A 15,479-nucleotide genomic window follows, 5' to 3' on the forward strand; every position below is an offset into this window, starting at 1 on the left:
GAATGAAACTGCAGCGGTAACAAGAAAACACATGAAACTAACCAGCAGCCAAGGAAAAGCCACTGTCATTCTCTGAACACCTTTCTGTGCCAAACAATACTCTGGCACTTGCTGCTCTATCCCATGGCCTCCCACACCAACTGTGACTCGGGGGAGACGCCGTGGCTCCCCAGGAGCCCGCGGTTCACAGGCAGGGCTCTCCTGGGCCCGGCTCCCACAACCTGTTCCTGTGCTGGCTGCACTCCTGCGGTCCTCATCCTGGGCCAATGAGGACCAACCCACCCACATCCAGAGCATCCCGCAACCCCTGTGGCAGTAGCTTACCTTCCAGGTACATCTCACTATCAAGGCTTCTCCTTGCTTTGGGGAGGGAAGAGGAGGAGAGGCGTCTGGAGGCCGTGTCCTTGTGTGACCTTGAGGGTGTGCTGCCTGGCACATCAGATACCTCACTCTCGTCCCCTCTGTGCACATTCAACAGAGGCTGCTGAGAGGCAACTCTGGCCTCTGCAAAAACACACCTCTCAGGAGCACCTGCAGGGACGTTCTTGAGAGCTCTCAGCAGGTTCAGGGTGGGCTGGCTCCTGGTTGCCGATGGGCTCTTGGCGGGGCACCGACTGACCCTTCGATGGTAGTTTTGGAAAGCTTTTTCCAAGTGCTCGGCCTCTCGCTCCAGCTCTCTCACCCTTGCCGTGGTATTGGCTACAAACTCAAGGTCGGAATCAGGGGAACTACTCTCTGTGTTGGCATTTGGGTAACTGGGAATCTGTGGTATAACTGGGCGTGCCATCAGTTCCTCTTGTCTCAGAGGATTTTTCAAGAAATCCCTGCTTATGTCGTCATCACGAGGTCCCTCCTTGCCACTCATTAACCCACTGATGGAGTGATTTAACAAAGAGTGCTTCGTGTTGCGGTACACTTCGTTCTCCAGAGCTACGGGATACAAACAGACAGACAGTGTGAGACAGGAAGGGAAAAGGTGGAGAATCAAATTAAAATATATTGAGAATTTCTTTTCTGAAAAATCAAAGTAATAAGGGCAAACTGGGACATTAAACAGTTTGTGGAGGGAGCAATCAAGATGGTGGAAGAGCAGGACATGGAGCTCACCTCCTCCCACAAATACATCAAAAATATAACTACATGTGTAACGATTCTCACAGAATATCTACGGAACGCTAGCAGAAGACCTGAGACATCTGAAAGAGCAAGAAGATCTCCATGCAACCAGGTAGGACAAAAAAAAAAAGAAAGTGAGAAAGGAATCGGGACAGGACCTGCACCCTGGGAGGGAGCTGTGAAAGAAGCCAGGTTCCTGCACCCCAGGAAGTCCCTTCACCAGTGTGGAGATCAGCCGGGACAGAGAGCTTCAGAGGAGAACGCAGCAACCAGTCTGCAGCAGCTAGGCTGGAGAGAGACCTTGCACAAAAGGTCTGTGCCACTGCCCTGTACTCCTCAGCCTGATATGCACGTCCGCCACTGTGGGCTGGGGCTGGGTACTGAAGCTCACGCTTCGGAGATCAGACCCAGGGAGAGGACTGGGGTGGGCTGCGTGGAAACAGCCTGAAGGAGCTGAAGTCTGATGCAACCACACCTGAGGGTGTAGGCAGAGGAGGCCAGGTGTCACTGTTTGGGGGGTGAGCGAGGGGAGGGGTGGGACCCACCACTGCAGCCTTTTTCACTGTGCGTGCTCTAAGGCAGCAGGACACCACCTACACGAGCTACAGGAGCAGTCTCCAGCTGCCACCACCACTGCCCTCCCAGACTCCAGGAGTGGTCGCAAGCCACCACAGCTGCCTTCCCAGGCCCCAGGAGCAGTTGCAAGCTGCCTCTGCTCCCACTGTGTGCTCCAGGGGTGCACGAGACCCCACTGTTGCTGAGAACTCCAGGACTGGGCAGCAGCTGCCGCAACTGCACACCCCCTCGATCAAGGGGATAATGACCAGCACACACCGAGGAAAGAGGCGACAGGCATCCATACTAAAAATGGCTCTCGTGGCAAAAAAATATGAAATCCACAGACGCTACACAGGGATGATGCCACATATAAATAGCCCTCTAAGACCACAGTAGATAACTGATTCTCCTAAACTCACAGAATAAGAGAAATATAAGTAAAATGAAGAAGCAGAGGAACCGCTCCCAGTTAAAAGACCAAGAAAATTCCCCTAAAAGAACAAACAGGGCTTCCCTGGTGGCGCAGTGATTGAGAGTCTGCCTGCCGATGCAGGGGACACGGGTTCGTGCCCCGCTCCGGGAAGATCCCACGTGCCGCAGAGCGGCTGGGCCCGTGAGCCATGGCCGCTGAGCCTGCGTGTCCGGAGCCTGTGCTCCGCAACGGGAGAGGCCACAACAGTGAGAGGCCCACGTACCGCAAAAAAAAAAAAAAAAAAAAGAACAAACAATGAAACAGATCTCTTCAGTTTCATAGACACCAATTTCAAAAAGGAGATAAGGAAAATACTGAAGGAATTAAGAAAGGATATTGACAAAAATGCAGAGTACTGTAAAAAGGAACTAGAAACTATACAGAGGAACCAAGAAAAATTAGAAAATTCATTTGCCGAGATGAAAACTGAACTAAAGGCAATGAATAGTGGAATGAATAATGCAAAAGAACAGGCAATTCCCTGGTGGTCCAGTGGTTAGGACTCTGCGCTTTCACTGCCGAGGGTGCAGGTTCAATCCCTGGTCAAGAAACTAAGATCCCGCAAGCTGTGCAGCATGGCCACAACAGAACAAATAATGCAGAAGAATGAATAAGTGATCTGGAAGATAGAATAATGGAAATCACCCAATCAGGACAGCAGACAGAAAGCAAAATGAAAAAAAACATGAAACCAATATAAGAGAACTATGGGACAATATAAAGTGTGCCAATCTACGCATAATAGGGATTCCAGAAGTGGAAGAAAGAAAATGGGATCGAAAATGTATTTGAAGAAACTATGGCTGAAAACTTCTCAAACCTCAAGAAGTAAACAGATAACCAGGTGCAGGAGGCACAGAGGGTCCCAAACAACGTAAACCCAAAGAGACCTATAGCAAGACATAGTATAATAAAAATGGTAAAAGTTAAAGAGAAGATGTTAACAGCAGCAAGAGAAAAACAAGGAGTTAATTACAAGGGAACCCCCATAAAGCTATCAGCTGACTTCTCTACACAAACACTGCAGGCCAGAAGGGAGTGGTGAGGGATTGATTCAAAGTCCTGAAAGGGAAAAATCTGCAACCTAGGATACTCTACCCAGCAAAATTATCATTTAGAATACAAGGAGAGATTAAGAATTTCTCAGACAAGTGAAAACTAAAAGAATACAGCAACACTAAACCCATCCTAAAGGAAACATTGAAAGGTCTTCTCTAAAGAAAAGAGAAAAAAGCAAATCAACTAAATAAGCCAGTACACAGATTTAAAAAGCATCAAGAAATTTCTGTGAAATGACGATAACCACAATGAACAGCAAAAGAATGAAGATGTAAAAGAGGACATCAAAATCTTAAAATGTGGGGGAGGAGATTAAGAAAATGTAGATTAGTTTTTCATTTCCTAGAATGCATTTCAGCCTATATGGCTACCAGTCTAAGCCAAGTAGATACAGAATGGGGTTAACATACTTGAAAACAGAGTAACCACAAATAAAAAACATACAAGAGATTCAAAAAAAAACAAAAACAAGAGAACATAAGCATAATAGAAAAGAAAATCATCAAACTACACAAGGAAAAACAAAAACAAATGGACAAAAATATAAAATTAATGGGAAAACAAGGCTTAAAACTGCAATAAATACATATCTATCAATAATCATCTTAAGTGTAAACAGACTGCTCCAATCAAAAGACACAAAGTGGCAGATTGGATTAAAAAGAAAACAAGAGCCTACAATAGGCTAACTACAAGAGACCCACTTTAGGGCAAAGGACACACACAGATTGAAAGTGAGGGTATGTAAAAAGGTATTTCATTCAAACGGAAATGACAAGAAAGCAGGGGTTGCAATACTCACATCAGACAAAATAGACTTTAAAACAAAGGCCATAAAGAAAGATAAAGGAGGACACTATACAATGATAAAAGTATCAATACAAGAAGAGGATTTTACAGACATCAACATATATGCACCTAATACAGGAGGACCCAAAACATTAAAAAAAATACTAACAGACATAAAGGGAGAAACTGACAAGAATAATAGTAGGAGACTTTAACATCCCACTCACATCAATGGACGGATCTTGTAGACAAAAAAAAAAAAAATCAGTAAGGCAACAGAGATACTAAACAACACAACAGTTAGATTTAACTGATAGCTTCAGAACACTACATCCAAAACAGAACAAAAAGAAAACCAGAATACACGTTCTTCGCAAGAGCACATGGAACATTCTCTAGGATTGACCACATACTAGGGCACAAAAAAAAAAGCCTCAACAAACTTAAGAGTACAGAGATTATCTCAAGCATCTTTTCTGACTACAATGGCATGAAACTAGAAATCAACCACAGAAAAAGAAATGGGAAAAAACGATTACATGGAGACTAAACAACATGCTACTAAAAAAGCAATGGATCAATGATGAAATCAAAGAAGAAATTAAAAAATACCTCGAGACAAATGACAATGAAAACAGAACCATAAAAAATCTATGGGGGGGGCTTCCCTGGTGGCGCAGTGGTTGAGAGTCCGCCTGCTGATGCAGGGGACACGGGTTTGTGCCCTGGTCTGGGAGGATCCCACATGCCGCGGAGCGGCTGGGCCCGTGAGCCGTGGCCGCTGAGCCTGCGTGTCCGGAGCCTGTGCTCCGCAATGGGAGAGGCCACAACAGTGAGAGGCCCGCGTACCGCCAAAAAAAAAAAAAAAAAAAAAATCTATGGGACATAGCAAAAGCAGTTCTTAGAGGGAAGTTCACAGTGATACAAGCCTTCCTCAAAAAAAACAAAAAAAAAGAAAAAAATGAGAAAAATGTCAAATAAAAAACCTAACCTACCACTTAAAAAATTAGAAAAAGAAGAACAAACAAAACCTGAAGTCACCAGAAGGAATAATAAAGATGAGCGAGAAAATAAATAAAATAGAGATTAAAAAAATAGAAAAAGCCAATAAAACCAAGAACTGGTTCTATGAAAGGGTAAACAAGATCGACAGACCTCTGGCCAGGCTCACTAAGAAGACAGAGAACCCAAAGAAACAAAATAAAGAAAGGAAAAAGGAGATATAACAACCAATACTACAGAAATACAAAAAACCCTAAGGGAATACTATGAACAATTATATGCTAACAAATTTGACAACCTAGAAGAACTGGACAACTTTCTAGAAACATATAGCCCTCCAAAATGGAATCAAGAAGAAATAAATAATTTAAACAGACAGATACTAGAAGTGAAACAGAATCTGTAGTCAACAAACTCCCTACAAATAAAAGTCCAGGACCAGATGGCTTCACACGCAAATTCTACCAAACATACAAAGAACTTGTACTGATCCTTCTCAGACTCTTCCAAAAATCTGAGGAGGAGGGAACACTCCCAGAGACATTCTATGAAGCCACCATCACCCTGATACCAAAACCAGACAAAGACACCGCCAAAAAAGAAAACTTCAGGCCAACATCTCTGATGAATATAGATGCAAAAATCCTCAACAAACTATTAGCAAACCAAGTCCAACAACACATAAAAAAGATCATACACCACGACCAAGTGGGATTCATCCCAACTCCACAAGGATGGTTCAACATACGCAAATCAATCAATATGATATACCACATCAACAAAAGACAAAAACCACATGGTCATCTCAATAGATGCAGAAAAAGCATCTGACAAAATTCAACATCCATTCATGATAAAAACTCTAACCAAGGGCTTCCCCGGTGGCGCAGTGGTTGGGGGTCTGCCTGCCGATGCGGGGGATGTGGGTGCGTGCCCCGGTCCGGGAGGATCCCGCATGCCGTGAAGCGGCTGGGCCCGTGGGCCATGGCCGCTGGGCCTGCGGTTCCGGAGCCTGTGCTCCACAACGGGAGAGGCCACAGCAGTGAGAGGTCCACATACCACAAAAAACAAACAAACAAACAAACAAAAAAAACCTCTCACCAAAGTGGGTATAGAGGGAGCATGTCTCAATATAATAAAAGCTATCTATGACAAACCAACAGCCAATGTAATACTCAACAGTGAAAAGCTGAAAGCCTTCCTGCTAAAATCTGGAACAACTCAAGGATGCCCACTCTCACCCCTTCTATTCAACATAGGACTGAAAGTTCTAGCCACAGCAATCAGACAAGACAAAGAAATAAAAGGTATCCAAATTGAAAGGGAAGAGGTAAAAATTGTCACTATATGCAGGTAACATGATACTATATACAGAAAACCCTAAAGACGTCACACAAAAACTATGGGAACTGATAAACGAATTCAGCAAGGTAGCAGGATACAAGGTTAACATACAGAAATCTGTTGCATTTCTTTACACTAACAATGAAATATCAGAAGGGAATGTAAAAAAACAATACCTTTCAAAATCACACCTCAAAAAATAAAATACTTAGAAATGAACCTGACCAAGAAGGTGAAAGACTTATGCTCTGAGAACTATAAAACATTAATAAAGGAAACTGAAGATGACTCAAAGAAATGGAAAGATATCCCATGCTCTTGGATTGGAAGAATGTTGTTAAAATGGCCATACTACCCAAAGCAATCTACAGATTTAATGCGATCCCTATCAAATGACCCATGACATTTTTCACAGAACTAGAACAAATAATCCTAAAATTTACATAGAACCATAAAAGACCCAGAATTGCCAAAGCAATCCTAAGGCAAAAACACAAAGCAGGAGGCATTACCCTCCCAGACTTCAGACAATACTACAAAGCTACAGTAATCAAAATGGCATGGTATTGGGACAAAAACAGACATATGGATCAATGGAATAGAATAAAGAGCCCAGAAATAAACTCACACACCTATGGTCAATTAATCTTCGACAAAAGAGGCAAGACTATACTTATACAACGGAAAAAGGACAGACTCTTCAGCAAGTAGTGTTGGGAAGGTTGGACAGCTACATATAAATCAATGAAGTCAGAACACACCCTCTCACCATACACAAAAATAAACTCAAAATGGCTTAAAGACTTAAACATAAGACATGACACCATAAAATGTCTAGAAGAGAACACAGGCAAAACATTCTCTGACATAAATCGTACCAATGTTTTCTTAGGTCAGTCTCCCAAGGCAACAGAAATAAAAGCAAAAAAAAACAAACGGGACCTAATCAAACTTACAAGCTTCTGTACACCAAAGGAAACCATAAAACAAAAGCCAACCCACAGAATGGGAGAAAATATTTGATAACGATGCGACCAACAACGGCTTAATTTCTAAAATATACACAGAGCTCATACAGTTCAACAACAAAAAAACAAACAACCCAATCGAAAAATTGGCGGAAGACCTATGTAGACATTTCTCCAAAGAAGAAATACAAATGGCCAACAGGCACATGAAAAGACACTCAACATCACTAATCATTAGAGAAATTCAAATCAAAACTACAATGAGAGGGGCTTCCCTAGTGGCGCAGTGGTTAAGAATCTGCCTGCCAATGCAGGGGACATGGGTTCACGCCCCGGTCCGGGAAGATCCCACATGTCATGGAGCGGCTGGGCCCGTGAGCCATGGCCATTGGGCCTGCAGGTCCGGAGCCTGTGCTCCGCAACGGGAGAGGCCACAACCATGAGAGGCCCGCGTACCGCAAAAAAACAAAAAAACTACAATGAGGTACCACCACACACCAGTCAGAATAGCCATCATTAAAAAGTCTACAAATAACAAATGCTGGAGAGGGTGTGGAGAAAAGGGAGCCCTCCTACATTGTTGGTGGGAATGTAGGTTGGTACAGCCATTATGGAAAACAGTATGGAGGTTCCTCAGTAAAGTAAAAATAGAATTACCATATGATCCAGCAATCCCACTCCTGGGCACGTATACAGACAAAACTCTAACCCAAAAAGATATATGCACCCATATGTTCATAGCAGCACTATTTATGAGAACTAAGACATGGAAACCTAAATGTCCATCAACAGATGGATGGATAAAGAAGATGTGGTATATATATATATATATACATATATATATATATATATACACACACACACACAAACACACACACAATGGAATATCACTCAGCTGTAAAAAAAAAAAAAAAAAAAAAAAGAACAAAATAACACCACTTGCAGCAACATGGATGCAACTAGAAAATATCATACCAAGTGAAGTAAGTTAGAAAGAGAAAACAAATACCATGTGATACCACATGTGGAATCTAAGATGTGTTCAATTGTGTCATATTTACGAAACAGAAACAGACTCATGGACAAAGAGAACAGACTTGCGGTTGCCAAGAGGGAGGGGTTTGGGGGACGGATGGAATGGGAGGTTGGGGTTAGCAGATGTAAGCTATTATACGTAGAATGGATAAACAACAAACAACAAGGTCCTACTGTATAGCACAGGGACTATATTCAGTATCGTATGATAAACCATAACGGAAAATAATATCAAAAAGAATATATATCGGGGCTTCCCTGGTGGCGCAGTGGTTGAGAATCTGCCTGCTAATGCAGGGGACACGGGTTCGAGCCCTGGTCTGGGAGGATCCCACATGCCGCGGAGCAACTAGGCCCGTGAGCCACGACTACTGAGCCTGCGCGTCTGGAGCCTGTGCTCCGCAACAAGAGGCCGCGATAGTGAGTGGCCCCCACTTGCCACAACTAGAGAAAGCCCTCACACAGAAATGAAGACGCAACACAGCAAAAATAAATTAATTAATTAATAAAAACTCCTACCCCCAACATCTTCTTTAAAAAAAAAAAAATAGAATATATATACGTGTAACTGAATCACTCTGCTGTACAGCAGAAATTAACACTGTTAATCAACTATACTTCAATAAATAAAAATTAAAAAATAAAGGTTTGGGGCTTCCCTGGTGGCGCAGTGGTTGCGAGTCCGCCTGCCGATGCAGGGGACACAGGTTCGTGCCCCGGTCCGGGAAGATCCCACATGCCGTGGAGCTGCTGGGCCCGCGAGCCATGGCCGCTGAGCCTGGGCGTCTGGAGCCTGTGCTCCACAACAGGAGAGGCCACAACAGTGAGAGGCCCGCGTACCGCAAAAAATAAATAATAAATAAAAAAAAATAAAGGTTTGTGAAAGTACGGTCATACAGTAATTCTTAACATTTACTTGAGAGCTCATGTGTACCAGCTACTGCTTCACATGCCTTCATTCGTAACGCAGGTTATTATTTCACAATCCATTATGCATGACCTTGAAATCTAAAAGCTTTGAGAACTGAAAAGGTATTTACAATGTATTAGGGGACAAAGCCTAACCAGACTTGAACTCATGTGGTTGAAAAACCTGACCTGAGCTGATATAAACCCATTTATAATCTTTAATTATTTCACCCCGCATGAATGTTCACACATTTGACTTCAAAATAATGAACGCGGCGCACTATAGGATGCTGCCCCTGCACTCCCAGGGCTGCAGCAAAATCCACTGCATATGGCCTGAGTCTCAGATAAGGAGGACATGCGATCAGGCCACCACTGTGGGCCCAGAACTCTCAAGGCTCCCACGTCACGGATGGGGGACTGTGGCTGAATCCCCCAGTTAGCGAGGCATTGAGCCACTGCGCTGGCCTAATGCAAAGCCAGCAAATGTGACCACTCCTCTCCTGCAAGGCCACCTTGATGATGCCACGGGACAGATGCTTGTGATGCCCATGTTCCAGAACCTTCCAACCTCATTAAACTATTTCTAATGATAGGAGCTTGGTACAGGTTTCAGCTGTGGGCAGTTTGGCAAAGGCAGAATTGTGGAGAGAAAATGAGGAACGGGAACGAGTGGAGATGAGTAAAGAGACCACAATAAAAGTGGCATGGGGAGAAGGGGCCAAGGGCCTGAGTGGGAAGAAGGAACTGAGGAAGGCTCAAAATCACGAACACTCAGGAACTTCCCCTGAGCTTGAAAGCAGCTGAAGGAAGTGTCTAAGCCTCGGAACACTTGTTATGAAGGACGAGGGGCAGATGTCACGCATCCACAGGAAGACGTAGTAATAAGATGGCAGCAGTGGCCATCTCCCCAGTGTTTCATATGCCCCAGGCACTGTACTGGAGCCAGTCACCTTTCCCCTTCGTCCTCCATGGCACAGAAGGTATTATTATCCTCATTACAAAGGGGGCAACTGAGGCCCAAGGAAGTTAAAAGCAACATGTCCAAGGCCAAACAACTAACTTCAAAATTGGGGTACAAAACCCATTTTCTGATTCCAGCAGCAGTGCTCTTTTTTGCCAGGGCACTCTGCTTCTCCCACAGGTATATACACCTGGCCACGGAGTATATAAAACCACTGAAGAGCAGACTGCTCTTATTATCAGGGTAGCAAATAAAACAGGAAAGCCTAGGTCCAGGATGAATTTGGGGGCCTCTACATCACTACCACACCTTTCCTATCTGGGGTATGAGGCTTCCCCAAGCATGGGGCACCTGTGAAAGCAAGTCACTTCAGCTGACGACCTGGCTGGTATCCGTGAAACGGACAGGGAGTTTGACTTCTAAGATTGCCCATGGCTCTATGGCTTTACCCCTACTATGAGAATTACTAACAATTCAATGAGTAACAATTATTACATTTCCACAAATGTCGGAAGTTTTACACACACACACACACACACACACACACACAAGTTAAAAATGTCTCTAACCTATCTGAGTTTGTTTCAGTTGCAGTTTTAAATCGGTAACCTGCATAGTTAACCTCTTGACAGAAGCATCGTATTCTAATATCTGGGCCTTCAGCTGGGCAGAGTGCTCAATCTGCAGAGAATTAGAGAAGAAAAAGAAATCAACATAAAACAAATCACAGCTCACTTCAAAGGGAACAATTCTCTCATTGGGCTTATTCTCTTTTTTTGTTTTGCCACTTCTGAGCAGCTTTATACCCGTAACTCACAGGGTCCCTTTAAAATGACGGCTGATAACGCAAGTTTCCATTTCTTCTTACACGCACGTCCGAGCAGCTACTCCAGGGCATGGGAAGACACCAGAGAGAGGGCAGCAGTATTTCCAAGTCACAGGGTGAGAATTGAGACACTTCCACTGTGGGCACCATCAGGACTTGGAAAATTTTGTGTTTAAGTGAGTTTGCTTGCCTCTGGATTTTGTAACTATTATGAATATAAAGTCACATGACCACTGGACAGTTCTCTCAGATGAGAAAGGACACCCTTTAGCACCTTTGGGGATACTTGATGTTAAAATAAATCCCACTTACACCAGTGTGGCGTGTGCCAAGTTCACACGTCTATGCAGTGGACTGGCCAGACCCCTGGGTGCTCAAGGAGAAATACTCACTTCACTTTGCAGCTGTTTTTGCAGAGCTTGTTTCTGGGTTTCAAACTCCTTATGCTCCAAGATGATAGCATTTTCTGCTTTCTTTAATTCTTTCTGAAAAATCAGCAGTTTAGGAGATGGCTCAGCTACGCCTAAGAAGGTAGAAGAGCCTGGTCGTTACCAACCTGAAGTGTTCTCATTTCGCTTGACTTTTTTTTTTTTTTAATTGAAGTTTAGTTAATTTACAATGTTGTGCTAGTTCCAAGTGTACAGCAAAGTGACTAAGTTATACATATACATAATATATATTCTTTTTCAGATTCTTTTCCATTATAGCTTATCACAAGATATTGAGTATTCTTTCCTGTGGTATACAGTAGGTCCTTGTTTACCTTTTTTAAAAAAATTGGGATACAGCTGCTTTACAGTGTTGTGTTAGTTTCTGCTGTACAGCAAAGTGAGTCAGTTATACATATACCCACTCTTTTAGATTTCCTTCCCATTTAGGTCACCACAGAGCACTGAGTTCCCTGTGCTATACAGTAGGTTCTCATTAGTTACCTATTTTATACATAGTAGTGTATATATGTCAATCCCAATCTCCCAATTCATCCCATACCCCCTTTCCCCCTTGGTAACCGTAAGTTTGTTTTCTACATCTGTGTCTCTATTTCTGCTTTGAAAAGAAGGTCACATCTTACCATTTTTCTAGATTTCACATAAGCAATATTATATTTGTCTTTCTCTTTCTGACTTCTGTCGCTTGACTTTTAAAAGCAGCCAAACAAGTTTCAAATTGTTCTTCTTTTTTTGTATGCATACAATACTGTATTAATTCTATCAAATGGACTACAAGCAATCCTGACTCACAAATTTCAAAACAAAATAATTTAATGCACATAAATGCAAATTTTACTCTTCTCATGTCCTTCTCCATGTAATACAGTTCTTTCAAATCCTCACATTAACTTGAAAGCCTGCCTCTTCTCCCTACAGAGGCAGATAAGGAGTGCTCTAGCAAAACCTGTCAATGACTGCCCTGAGGTCCAATTCGATCTGTACATCTGTCAGCAGCTCTCAGGGTCCAGGCAGCAAACAGACGGCACGCCCAATTCAGGTCATCGGAGAACCCTTCAATAAAGACTGAGTTAGGCTGGGTCCGTAGCCACAAAGGATGGCATAGTTCCCTACGCTACTAGCGGTGCCATGCTCTTTGTAGCCCTTGGGCCTAGAGGGCCGAGGAGGCAGGAACTCCCAGAACTGGAGAGAGCGAGCTGCTGCAGAATGCTAGACAGGCCATCCCACAAGCACTCGGATCTTGCATGGCTGAAAGGCGCAGGGCCAGCCCAGGGACGCTGTACATGGAGGCAGCAGGAGGGCAAACAACCTTGACCTCTCTCCTCCCTCCCTCCCAGTGCTTGCGTGCACTCGGCACACCTGACCAGCAGTCAGAGGGCAAGGGAAGCCCGGTACCATCTGGAGGGGCAAATTCGGACAGTTTAAAAATATTTCTTCAGGACTGGTGGGAGAGACAAGATGGTGGAGTAAAAGGACTTCAGCTCACCTCCCCTCGTGAAAACACCAAAATCACAACTAACTGCTAAACAACCATGGACAAAAAAGACTTGAACCTTCCAAAAAAGATATTCTACATCCAAAGACAAAGAAGAAGCCACAGTGGGACAGTAGGAAGTCCACTTTTGCATTATAATCAAATCCCTACCTTCCAGGTGGGCGATCCACAAACTGGAAAATAATTCTGTCACAGAGGTTCTCCCATATGAGTGAGAGTCTGGAGCCCCACGTCAGGCTCCCCAGCCTGGGGGCCTGGCATCAGGAGGAGGAGCCCCCAGAGCATTTGGCTTTGAAGGCCAGTGGGGCTTGAGTGCAGGAGCTCCTCAGGACTGAGGGAAACAGACGGCCCTCTTGGAGGCCACACACAAGGTTTCATGTGCACTGGGACCCAGGGCAAAGCAGTGACTCCATAAGAGCCTGGACCAGACCTACCTGCGGGTACTGTAGGGTCTCTGGGAGAGTGGTGGGTCGGCTGTGGCTCACCGTGGGGCCCAAAGGAAAACTCTTGGGCGTGAGCTCTCCTGGTAGGGGGGGTGGGGGGGGAGGTCTCCATTTTGGCACCAATGATCAGCCCCACCCAACAGCCTGCAGGCCCAGTCCTGGGACACCTCAGGCCAAACAATGAACAGGGTGGGAACACAGCCCCACCCATCAGGAGACAGGCTGTCTAAAGTTGTCCTGAGCCAAGAGCCACCTATAAACACACCCCTTGACATGGCCCTGTCCACCAGGGGGACATGACACAGCTCCACCCACCAGTGTGCAGGCACCAGTTCCTCCCACCAGAAAGCCTGCACAAGCCTCTGGACCAACCTCACCCACCAGGGGACACACACCGGAACCAAGAAGAATTACAATCCTACAGCCTGAGGAATGGAGACCACAAAAACACAGCAAGTGAGACAATACCAGACAGTGGAGAGAGATCTTCCAGACTAAGGAACAAGATAAAAACCCAGAAGAACAACTAAGTGAAGCGGAGATAGGCAACCTACCTGAAAAAGTATTCAGAGTAATGATAGTAAAGATGATCCAAGACCAAGAGGAAAAACAATGGAGACACACACCAAGAGGATACAAGAAATATTTAATAAAGAGTTAGAAGCTTTAATGAACAGAGATGAACAATACAATAACTGAAATGAAAAGTATACTAGAAGGAATCAAGAGCAGAATAAATGAGGCAGAAGAACGAATAAGTGAGCTGGAAAACAAATTGGTGGAAATCACTGCTGAGGAACAGAATAAAGACAGAAGAATGAAAAGAAATGAGGCCAGTCTAAGAGACTTCTAGGACAACATTAAATCCACAACATTGGCATTAAAGGGGCCCCAGAAGGAGAAGAGAGAGAGAAAGGGGCTGAGAAAATATTTGAAGAGCTAACAGCCGAAAACTTCCCTAACATGGGAAAGGAAACACTCACTCAAGTTCAGGAGGCACAGAGAGTGCCATACAGGATAAACCCAAGGAGGAACACACTGAGACACATATTAATCAAACTGACCAAAAAATTAAGACAAAGAGAAAATATTAAAAGCAACAGAGAAAAGCAACAAATAACATACAAGGGAATCCCCATAGGTTATCAGCTGATTTTTCAGCAGGAACTCTGCAGACCAGAAGGGAATGGCAAGATATATTTAAAGTGATGAAAGAGAAAAACCTACAACCAAGAACACTCTACCCAGCAAGGCTCTCATTCAGATTCAGTGGAGAAATCAAAAGCTTTACAGACAAGCAAAAGCTAAGAGAATTCAGCATCACCAAACCAGCTTTACAACAAATACTAAAGGAACTTCTCTAGGCAGAAAAGGCCACAACTAGAATCAAGAAAATTATGAATGGGAAAGCTCATTGGTAAAGGCAAACATAAAACAAAGGTAGGAAATCACCCCCACACAATATGATATCAAAACCAGCAATCATGGGAAGAGGAGAGTACGAATGCAGGATACTGGAAATGCACTGGAAATTAAGAGACCAGCAACTTAAAGCAATCTTGTACATATACAGACTGCTATATCAAAACCTCATGGGAACCACAAACCAAAAATGTACAATAGATACACACACAAAAAAGAAAAAGCAATCCAAACACAACACTAAAGACAGACATCAAGTCACAAGAGAACAAAAGAGGAAGGGAAGAAAAAAGACCTTCAAAAATAAAGCCAAAACAATTAACAAAACGTCAGTAAGTATATATCAGTAATTACCTTAAATGTAAACGGATTAAATGCTCCAACCAAAAGATAGACCGGCTGAATGGATACAAACACAAGACCCATATATATGCTGTCTACAAGAAACCCACTTCAGATCTAGGGACACATACAGACTGAAAGTGAGGGGATGGTAAAATGTATTCCATGCAGATGGAAATCAAAAGAAAGCTGGAGTAGCAATAATCATATCAGACAATATAGACTTTAAAATAAAGACTATTACAAGAGACAAAAAGGGACAGTACATAATGATCAAGGGATCAAT

The 15,479-nt window shown here is 43.7% G+C and overlaps 1 protein-coding gene across 5 annotated transcripts in view; it reads right to left on the reverse strand.

The window, feature by feature from the left end:
- Window positions 1-15,479, reverse strand: part of OFD1 (OFD1 centriole and centriolar satellite protein) — a 73,993-nt gene that overhangs the window by 16,453 nt on the left and 42,061 nt on the right. For all 5 annotated transcript variants that reach the window (XM_081222951.1, XM_081222949.1, XM_081222948.1 and 2 more), the window contains exons 14-16: window positions 11,435-11,565; window positions 10,786-10,897; window positions 325-930 (exon numbers count right to left, since the gene is read on the reverse strand). In XM_081222951.1, the coding sequence (XP_081079077.1) occupies window positions 325-930; window positions 10,786-10,897; window positions 11,435-11,565 (849 nt within the window). The remainder of the gene's footprint in view (window positions 1-324; window positions 931-10,785; window positions 10,898-11,434; window positions 11,566-15,479) is intronic.

The sequence above is a fragment of the Mesoplodon bidens genome (genome assembly GCF_964165515.1).
Source record: "Mesoplodon bidens genome assembly, chromosome: X".
Taxonomy (NCBI): Eukaryota; Metazoa; Chordata; class Mammalia; order Artiodactyla; family Ziphiidae; genus Mesoplodon; species Mesoplodon bidens.